Below are 11276 nucleotides of genomic sequence, written 5' to 3'. Positions count from 1 at the left end.
ATGATAGTCCACATTAAGAGAAATAGAAGTGCCAGAACTTCTAAGCATGTGGCAGAAGAAGGGAAGCCTCAGAAAAGTGGGAATAAAAGTGGATAAATCAAAGAGGACAAAACCAAAGAGTTGATTGTGTTTGAAGAACACTCTGAGGACATTTAATTAATTAAAATAATAAGAAATGCACTGGTGAGAAGGGGTACTGAATAACACTAAGCATTGTTTAAAGATCTAGAGGTCTAGGATGTGCCTGAGCATCATCTCCAAAATTAAGAACAACTTATTACAACAGTACTTCCCAGAACCAAGAAGAAACATAACAAACATAACAACTTTTAGGTTTCTTCAGGCTCTTTTTTTTTTTTGACCTTCGAACTTTTTATTGGCCTCCTGCTCCCCAAAGTGTACCCTGCTTCTGCTCCCTCAACGCCTCAGAACTTTGGTGTCATTGGTCTCAGACATGACCTTGCCATCCACAATCTTGCGGGTAGAGGTTTTCTGGATGGTTTGCATGGAGCTGCTGCTGTCCAGGGCGTCACTGAGATTGAAGTCCTCCCCATCTTCCAGCAGGCGACGATAGGTAGCAATCTCAGCCTCCAGCTTGACCTTGACATTCAACAGGGCTTCATACTCCTGGGCCTGGCGCTGCCCCTCTGCCCGGGTCTGGGACAGTTCAGACTCCAGGTGCAGCAGGACCCCATTGAGCTGCTCCATCTGCATGGCGCAGCGGGTTTCGACCTCCCTGAGGCTGTTCTCTAAGCTGGCCTTCAGGTTTCTCATCGAATCCAGGTTGATCTCCAAGGACTGGGCAGTACGTCTCAGCTCCGTGAGGGTCATCTCAGCCTCTCCTATCTCTGAGGTCTGTGTGGTGATCACTGTGGTGCTTTCCTCAATCTGCTGGGACCAGTATTTGTCCAGCTCCTCTCGGTTCTTCCGAGCCAGCTCATCATACTGGGCCCGGATGTCTGCCATGATCTTGCTGAGGTCCTGAGACTTGGGGGCATCCAACTCCACGGTCAACCCAGAGTTGGCAATTTGGTTCTGTAGACCCTTTACTTCCTCCTCATGGTTCTTCTTCATAAAGAGCAACTCCTCCTTGAGAGCCTCAATCTCTGTCTCCAGCTGCAGCCTAGTGACATTGGTGTCATCGATGACCTTGCGGAGCCCGTGGATGTCACTCTTCACAGACTGGCGCATGGCCAGTTCCGTCTCATACTTGACTCTGAAGTCATCAGCAGCAAGACGGGCATTGTCAATCTGCAGAACGATGCGGGCATTGTCCACAGAACTTGCAAAAATCTGAGACCGCAGCTCCTCGATGGTCTTGAAGTAATGCCCCCAGTCTCTGACCTGGGGTCCCTTCTTCTCCAGGTGTTCCCGGATTCTCACCTCCAGTCTCTGATTATCTGCCTCCAGGCTCCTCACCCTCTCCAGGTAGGAGGCCAGGCGGTCATTCAGGTCTTGCATGGTCTCCTTCTCGCCCTGCATGCCCCCTATGCCGGCCAGACCCCTGGCCATCCCGGCGGCCAACCCCGTGGCCAGGCCCCCGGACCCCCAACCGCCCAGGAAGCTGGTGGAGCGGGATACAGGGCTCGGGCTCGGGCCAGGAACTTTTAAGCTCTTGAGGCAACAAATCTACACCTGGAAATCCTGTTCCTACTCCATATGGAGTGTGGTCTAAAGAAAGGCTATATGTGGTTTCTGGCAAGCCCCAATAGGAACATCATATTGGAGACACCTAGGGTTTGGGATCAAGAACACAATATCTGAAGCAAAAAATTATATGCACTTTGGAAAAAGAGCTTTTATCTTGGCTTGCTACTGTACTCTAGTAGAGATCAAATTTAAATGTGGGATAATGGATGAGCATGTGGCCAGGACCATCCAACATGAGTTGGATTTTATTAGATCTACCAACTCATAAGGTCAGGAAGGACCAACAGCAATGCACTGTAATATGGATTACAATATGGTAAAATCAAGGTACCTCCAGGTTCAGGTGAAAGCAGGGCTAGAGAGCAAAAGGGAGCTACATAAGTAGGTGAACCCCCATATCATCCTCCAAAGTTGTACCTGTATCTCACCTTCAGATCACACGTGTGGACAGTCCTGTATGACCAGATGGCGGAGTCTAAAAGGATCAAAAATTTTCACAGATGCTTAGGTGGGTGCAAGATAAAAAAGGACCATAATACTCTATAAGATCCCAGATGGGGTCCTTGAAAAACAGTGATGATGGAAAAGCTTAACACTAGGAAAAGTTTTAATAATGCACTTGGTCATCTACCTTGTGTGGAAAGGAGAGAGGCCAGGAAATATATATGGTTTCATGGTCAGGGGTAAATAGTTTGACTAGTTGCTCAGGACCCTGAAGGAGGAAAAACTGTAAGACCAGAACAAGGAGGTGTGGAGAAGAATCATGTGGATGGACTTACAGTGGACAGTATTGAGTAAACATTAGCATCCACCAAGGAGCATTTGCTACAGAAGAGGATAAAACAAGAGGATAAAAGCAGAGAGAGCGATTTCTCCATTTGACATCAGATAGCTCCTACTATTGGCCAGCCTATTCATCTGTTAGTGCCTGAGTGGAGTAGCAGAGATGGGAGAGGTGGAGGTTATGCAGGACTCAGAATATAGGACTTTGCCTTACTCAAGCAGATTTATCTGTTGCTACTGCTATACTTGGAAGCAGGAGAGACCAGCCGAATCCCCAATACTGCACCATTACTTGAAGAGACCCGCCACCCAGTGATAAGCTGATTGTATTGAACCCTTTCCAACTTGGAAAAGGCAAAATGCATTTTCAGAGGAAGCAGTCCATTCTGAGTAAGGGTTTGTCTTTTTTGCTTATAGTATCTCAGCCAGTGACCCTGTTTGAGGGCTTTCTTAGTGTTCATTCTACTAACACTGGTTCCTGCATTATATCACACTGAGCCAAGAGACCTACTTTGAACTTCTTGTGTCAGAGGCAAGAAACAGAGACACCATTCTGGCAGGAGGAATGGTTCCTCATTACTTCTCATCTTTTGCTCTATAGCTTCCCATAGGACCAACTGAGGCCACTGTTGTAACTGCATCAAGGTTCAAGTTTTCCTTGTGCCCAATCTTGTTTCCCTTACCCCTCACAGACACTGTTGTTAATAAATCTCCCAAATAGGGAAGTCTTGTTTCAGAATCATTTTCCTGGGAAATCCAACCTGTGACACATGCTTTATCAGTACCAGCCAACTCAGTTCCACAGACAGTTTCAGCTGGATGAGAGCTCCATAGGGAAGCGGCAGGGATAAAAGAACCGCTGTCAGCCACACTAGGTAGAATACTTGGACAGACTGGCACAACAGGATTTTGAGTGGTGTGTTTTCAGGAACTAAATGAACCTTACTCCTTTTCCCAGATTTGATTGAAGAGAAGGGAATGGCTGGCCAGATTGCCTTGTGGGGATGAAGTGTGAGTGCCCCAAAACAACTCTAGTTTAAAATAGGGCACAGATAGCGTGGAGCACTGGGTGTGGTGCAAAAACAATGAATACTGTTATGCTGAAAAGAAATAAATAATTAAAAAAATAAACCCCTAAATCCTTAAAAAATAAAAAAATAAATAAAATAGTAGCTAACTGATGTATCAGAGATTTATAGCAGAGGAAAGAGGGCTGGCTGATCAAAAACAACAAAAGCAAATAGGTAGGGTTTCTGCTACCTTCTAGGCCTGGAGGGAAGCTCTGTCTATTGACACATCAGATGGCAGGTTCCATTCTTATATTCAGTTTGTAGGGATTTGAAAATTGCACTTTCCCTTTGAAATCTCATTGACTGGTGTATTTTTTCTCTTCCTTAGGGTTGTGTGCACTCTGAGGATAGGAACATGACTTCTTTTCAATTTTTCTGATAAATCCCTCCTCCCAGGATAGGGTGACATTCTTGACTTCTGTCCTCAGTTTCCCCACATCAGGCTGGCTTACTGCTGAATGTCCGGTATCCATCACCATTCTTGGCACAAAGATGTGTGAATAACTGGGTGCAAGTGTAGAAAACACACCCTTTCTGCTGGACAGATGTTCAGCTCTTCACTGTAGAGTCAATAAGACAGGCTTCTTACTCAGGGTTGCAAGTGCTGTGTAGCTACATGGAGAATTGGTCAGAAGGAGGTGACGATTTACCTCCACTGTAAGAATACCAGCTGATAGGGCTGCATGTGTGTATGAGCCCAGCTGTCCCTTAGCTCTGTCTAAGGGCTCTTTTCCTTTATCATACTCTATATACCTTATGTTTTATGTATTGAGCGAGGAGATACATCTCATCAGGTGAATTAATTTGCCACAAAGGATGATAATGCCATTGTATTTAATGCCTATGTCTGTATTTTGAAGTGTAATACGCATATGGGTGTGGTTTCCCAAAGAGGATCCCAGGGGTCTTGTCTGTGGCTGTGTACTCCTTCTAGGGAGTCCCTGACTGAAACTTTCTTCTAAAGGAGCTGAAGTCAAGATCTGGGCAAACTCGGATGGTTGATTCCCATACTTCTAGGAAAACATGTTGGAGTGGGGACACAAACATGCAGAACATAAGTTAGAGTGGGGACTAGGTGGGGAAGGCATGCAATATAATGATGGTTTCCTTCTGATACTCATTATGATCTTGTTAAGACCCCTCAGACAGGGAAAGAAAGCATTCTGTCACAATGCTCTGCACCAATGACAAAGCTGAATAGAGTATGACCACCCTGGGGGCCCAAAGGGCTAGCCCAGAGCTGACTACAAGTGAAACAATGACCATACAGGTGGAGGTTGTGCCCCCTGTAGACTCCAACCAGAGGACAGCCATGTATCAGAGGGTACAACTGTGGAAAGTAAAAGCAGGAATTCCTTTAAGGTCCTATGGTCCTAGGGAGATAGTTAGGCTGAAGTGTCCATTTGTCCTTAACCAAAATCAAGAGATCCCCTGAGAACCAGTGGTTATCTGAGTAGTCTGGGAGCTTCAGTAACTGCAGAATGCCTTCTGCCTCCCCAACCCCCGCCAAGAATCTTGATAGTCCAAGGTCTAGGGAAGCTGTCATAACAGAGTTGGAGCTCAAACTGGAGATAAAGTTGCAGAATCATGTTCATGACCTTCATTAAAGTACTTCTAATTCAGACAGTTTGCCTTCCAGCCCATGCCTTTTGCCTGAGTGTGTGTACTTATGTATACTTAATATATACTTACTGTATTTAAATATAGGAGGCCAAGCTGCTTCCCACATCTCCACATTTTTTATGTCTACATGCAGGCCAGAAGGACCTCCTGAACTTCAGGTCCCAAGAAGTCAGAAAAAGGATGTATTCTTTATTTCAATGGATTTGTTCCATGAGTAAAGGAAAAGTTAGTCAAGTCCCTAGAAAAAGCTAAAGTTAGTGTCAGCCTCTGAGCAAAGGCCATGCCCGATTCAATCCAGACTGTTCTGTCTGATAAGTGAGAAAACTGAGGTCCAAAGCATATGCCAGGCCTGAGTCTGATCCCAGAGATAAGATGGGGCTTGAATATGCAGAGAAGTCAACATGAGGAACTCCAGTCCAGCTGATGCTACTAGCTGGACATTGCTGTGATTATAGGCTGCACTCATTCCTCAAGCAGAGCAAAGTGATCTTAGAAAGTTCAGCTGGGACACAGACATACCAGAAAAGAATAAATGATAATAGTAATAATTATGCACATGCATTATGAATTTGGTCATAAAAGTTATGGAAAATATACATTTAATGGAAATTATGTATTCTATACAATTTGATTTTTTGCTTCAATAAAAGCTATTATTTGAACAAAATAATAGCATACTTATATTTCTTTCTGTTTTATAAAGTTTCATAACTATTTATTGAATATTTACATGTCGCAGGCTATTTTACTATGTATTTTAAAATATATAAGTGTGGGACCTTTATTTACTTATTTCTAAAGGTTTTGTTTTAATCATCCAGTGCTTATTATGACAAGTGCACTTCTTAATCCCCATCACCTATTTTAACCATCCTCCTACCCACCTCCCTCTGGTAACCATGTTCACTGTCCATTGTTAAAACTGTTTCTTGGTCTCTCTTCCCCTCACTCTGCTCTTTGTTTTGCTTCTCAGCATTATACTCTCTAGCTTCATTCATGTCAGTGAAAATCACAAGATTTCATTCTTTTTTATGGCTGAGTCATACTCCAATTTATCTATATCTATATACCTATGCCTATATCATCTATCTATCATCTATCATTTATCACCTCTTCTTTATCCATCAATCTTTATTCATCAATCAATAGGCACACTTGGACTGATTCATATCTTGACTATTGTAAATAATGCTGCTATAAATATAAGGGTGCTTGTATACCTTAAATTAATGTTTTTTCATTCTTTGGGTAAATAGTAGTGGAATTACTGGATCATATGGTAATTCTATTTTTTTTTTAATTTTTTGAGGAAACTATATATTGTTTCTAGAGTAGCTGCAACAGTTTGCATTCCCACCAACAGTGCAAAAGGATTCCCCTTTCTTTGCATCTTCACCAACATCTGTCATTCTTTGTTGTTGATTTTAGCCATTCTGACAAGTGTGAGGTGATATCTCATTGTAGTCTTGATTTGCATTTCCCTGATGATCAGTGATGTTGAACATCTTTTCATGTGTCTATTGGCCATCTGCATGTTTTTTGAAAAAATATCTATTCATGCCTTCTGCTAATTTTTTACTTGATTATTCAATTTTTGGGTGTTGAGTTTTGTAAGTTCTTTATAGATTTTGGATACTAACCCTTTCTTATCAGGTGTGTCATTTGCAAATATCTTCTTCCATTCCATAGGTTGCTTTTAGTTTTGTTGATTGTTTCCTTTGTGGTGTAGAAGCTTTTTATTTTGATGATTTCTAATAGTTTATTTTTGCTTCCGTTTCTCTTGCCTCAGGACACATATCTAGAAAATAAGTGTCTGGACCATCTTTAGCCACAGCTGATGTTAAAGAGGTTAGTTACTTCCTGTGTTCTCCTATAGGATTTTATGGTTTCAGGTCTCACATTTAAGTCTTTAATCTATTTTGAATTTATTTTTATGTATGCAGTAAGAAAGTAGTCCAGTTTCATTCTTTTTGCATGTTGCCGTCCAGTTTTCCCAACACCATTTTTGAAAAGATTGTTTTTTCCCACTGGGTATTCATTCTTGTATTGTTGAGAATTAATTGACCATATAGTTGTGGGTTCATTTCTGGGTTTTCTATTCTGTTCTATTGATCTATGTGTCTATTTTTCCCAAACAGCATGACTAAATATCCAAACAATAAAATATATTTGTAATATAACTTGAAGTCTGGAACTGGGATGCCTTCAAATTTACTTTTCTTTTTCAAGGTTGCTTAGGCTATTCAGGCTCTATTGTGGTTCCATACACATTTTAGGATTATTTGTGAAAAATATTCAGTATTTTGATAGAGATTGCATTACATGTGCAGGTTGCTTTGGGTAGTATAGACATTTTAACAATATTTGTTCTTCCAATCTATAAGCATGGAACATCTTTGCATTTCTTTGTATTTTCTTCACTATTTTATAATTTTCAGAGTAGACGTCTTTCACCTCTTTGGTTAAGTTTATTCATAGTTATCTTGTTTTTTGGTGCAATTGTAAATGGGATTATTCCTTAATTTCTATTTCTGCCACCTCATTATTGATGTATAGAAATGCAAAATATTTCTGTATGTTGATTTTGTATCCTGCACTCTACTGAATTCATGTATCAGTTCTAGCATTTAATTTAATTTAATTTAATTTAATTTTATTTTTGTGGAGTCTTTTGGGTTTTCTATATATATAGTATTATGTTGTCTGCTAATGGTGAAAACTGACTTCTTACTTGCTTATTTTGATGTCTTTTATTTCTTTTTGTTGTTTGATTACTGTGGCTAGGACTTCCAATACTATGTTAAATAACAGTGGTGAGAGGGGACATCCCTGTCTTGTTCTTGCCCATGGAGGAAAAGCTCTCAATTTTTCCCCTTTGAGGATGATGATAGTTGTGGATTTTTCATAGATAACTTTTGTTATGTTGAGGTATGTTCCCTCTTAAACTTACTTTGTTGAGGGATTTTTATCATGAATTGATATTGTACTTTGTCAAATGCTTTTTTTTGCATCTTTTCCTGCATCATATGGTTCTTACCCTTTCCTGTGTGAATGTGGTGAATCATATTGATTGAGCTGTGAATATTGAACTACCCTTGAAACCTTAAGTTAAATCCCACTTGGTTGTAGTGAATGAATATTTTTAATGTATTGTTGTGTTCAGTTTGCTAGTATTTTATTGAGGATTTTTGCATCCATGTTCATCAGAGATAGTCTGTAGTTCTCTTTTTTAGTGAAGTATCTATCTGGTTTTGGAATCAGGGTAATTCTGGCCTCACAGAATGAATTTGAAAGCTTTTATTCATCTTCTATTTTTTTTTAATAGTTTGAGAAGAATAGGTATTTAATTCTTCTTTCAATGTTTTGTGGAATTTGCCTGTAAAACCCTCTGGCCCAGAACTTTTGTCTTTGGGAGATTTTTGATTGTTGATTCAATTTATTTGCTAGTTATCAATCTATTCAAGTTTTCTGTTTCTTCCTACTTAAGTTTTGGTAGATTATATGTTTCTAAGAATTTGTCCATTTCTTCTAGGTCATCCAATTTTTTGGCATATAATTTTACATAATATTATGATTGTTGGTGTTTCTGGAACTTTGGTTGTTTTCTCTTCTCTCATTTGTGTTTTGATTTATTTGGATTCTTTCTTTTTTATTTATGTATTTTTTGATAAATCTATCTAGAGGTTTATTAATTTTATTAATTTCTTTCAAAGAACCAACTCTTGCTTTCATTGTTCTATTGGTATATATATATATATATATATTTTTTTTTTTTTTTTTAGTTTCTATATCATTTATATCTGCTGTAATCTTTATTATTTCCTTCATTCTGCTGGTTAAACTTAGGCTTTGTTTATTGTTCTTTTTCTACATCCTTTAAGTATAAAGTTAGGTTGTTTATTTGAGATTTTTCTTGCTTCTTGTGGTAGGCCTGTATTGCTATATACTTGTCTTTTAGGACAACTTTAATATATCCCAAAGGCTTTGAACCATGATGTTCTCATTTTCATTTGTTTCTATGTACTTTTTAATTTCCTCTCTTATTTTCTGGTTAACCATTTCATTGTATAGCAGCATATTGCTTAACTTCCATATATTCATGGTCTTTCCAGATTTTTTCTTGTGGTCAATTTCTAGTTTCATCACATTATGGTCAGAAAAGATGCATGGTATGATTTCAATTTTTTTGTATTTGTTGAGGTCGATTGTGACCTGATATGTAATGAATTCTGGAGAATGTTCCTTGTGTACTTGAAAAGGTATATATTCTGTTGCTTTAGGATGGAACATTCTGAATACATCTATTAAGACCCTCTGGCCCAGTGTTTCATTCAAAGCCATTGTTTTCTTATTGGTTTCCTGCTTAGATCATCTGTCCATTGACATAAATGGGTGTTAAAATGCCTTACTATTATTGTATTATTATCAATGAGTTCCTTTATGTTTGTTATTTATTGCTTTAAATATTTGGGGGCACCCATGTTGGGTGTATACATATTTACAATTGTTAGATCTTCTTGTTGGATTGTTCACTTTATGGTTACCTTCTTCATCTCTCATTACAGTTTTTGAACTTCCCAAAGCCTACAGGACATCCTTCTTTTCTGTAATGAAATGAAGTGAAATGAAATGGTAAGAAATAGTAAGAGTGAATACGGTCAAAGACAAAATTCATTTTGACCTGAAGGATTGCTTTTATGGGGTGTTAGTCCAGATAAATACCCAGATAAATTGGTATTTATCCTGATGACATCAAGATAAATATCCCATCAACAAAAGCATACACGTGTGGGTTCTTAGGATTTTACTCACCAGCAACAGCATGCTTTATACTTGTAGGAATTAGTTTTTAACTCTCAGAAAACATTTATCCACTTTGAACCTGCATGCTTGTTTTTGTCATTTAAGTTGCCTACATCTTAAATTTATCACATAGGCTTTCCATATCCATGGTGTCCATTTTAAAACACTCTAAAGCATACTGGATGCCATCAAATGTTAAATATTTCTTTCTCAGGAGAAATAATTTTATAGCACTGAATAAAACTTGTGATGTCAAAGTTGGGTTTAAAGCAAGTTATGGTTTTATAAAAGTGAAGAAATTGACAAAGTTCTGGTTAACTTGGCTTCTCTTTTCTGGTGACATTATTTTGAGTAAAAAAGTGGTCTTGTAATAAAAAAAAAAAAAAAGTAAGCCACTTGCCACTTTGTGATATTTTTTTGAAACCCACACATAACACCAAACAGCTTAGATGAAATCTGCTCTTCTTTTTCTTGCTTTCTATGGCCTCCTCCCATTTAGAGAAAGAGCATAGAAACCTTTATTTTACTGTAACCCTTCTCTCCATTTTCATCCCAAGTGTATTTCCAAACTAGACATGGTCGTTTGGTCTCACAGTTGGAAAATATGAATTGATGGTAGGCCAACACTTGTAAAACAATGTCAGTAATGTGGTAAGACTATGACTAAGGAAGTGAACTCCTCCAACTCCATCAAGTCAGAAGTCTTTGTAAGTGCTTCTGTCCATTAATGAGGAACTGAAAAGTGACCCAGTCTCACAGAGAAGCAGACTGCACACAACTGAAGTTGTGTGGTGTACAAAGTGTGCAGGAGAGTTAACAGGTAAGTCCTTTTCATTTTCTTTGGTAAGTTTACAGACTGCGCTGAATTTGCCAAAATTCACATTTGCACAGTCTGCTGAATATGCAGATATATGAGCAAAGTCTAGCTTACATTTGGACAATAAAATATCTTCTCTGGTTTCATTACAATCTTCATAGAAATCAAGATGATTTGAAACTCTTTTTCTCCCCCCAAATCAAAGTGTCTAAGAGTTTGGAGACTGTTTTTTTGTTGATGTGATTCCACACATAACCTGATACATTGTACAAAGCATGTTTGCTAGTAAGATCTGACAGAAACAGTTCTTAGTTTCAAAGACTGACACATCTGTCATCAAAATTTTATTTTTGTTCTCCCACTGAGCATTCTAGTTGCAACTTCTCAATGAAGGAATATTACTTAGCTCAGTGGCATAGAACATTCAAGAGAACAATACAAAAAGAAAATAATGAATATTCATTCATGCTGTAGATCCAAGCCAATTCAGGTATTACTATTTACAACTGAGCTTTGGTATTTTTTTAGAT

The 11276-nt window shown here is 38.7% G+C and overlaps 1 protein-coding gene across 1 annotated transcript in view; it reads right to left on the bottom strand.

Annotated features, from left to right (window-relative positions):
- Positions 1-347: 347 nt before the first annotated feature.
- Positions 348-11276, bottom strand: part of LOC101674957 (keratin, type I cytoskeletal 18-like) — a 145176-nt gene continuing 134247 nt past the window's right edge. Inside the window, exon 2 of the mRNA XM_045080309.1 lies at positions 348-1614. Within this exon, the coding sequence (XP_044936244.1) occupies positions 418-1614 (1197 nt within the window). The 3' untranslated portion in view covers positions 348-417. The remainder of the gene's footprint in view (positions 1615-11276) is intronic.

Source organism: Mustela putorius, unplaced genomic scaffold (genome assembly GCF_011764305.1).
Source record: "Mustela putorius furo isolate JIRA1106 unplaced genomic scaffold, ASM1176430v1.1 tig00000460_pilon_pilon_pilon, whole genome shotgun sequence".
Lineage (NCBI taxonomy): Eukaryota > Metazoa > Chordata > Mammalia > Carnivora > Mustelidae > Mustela > Mustela putorius.
This window is presented reverse-complemented; position numbering and strand designations above follow the sequence as displayed.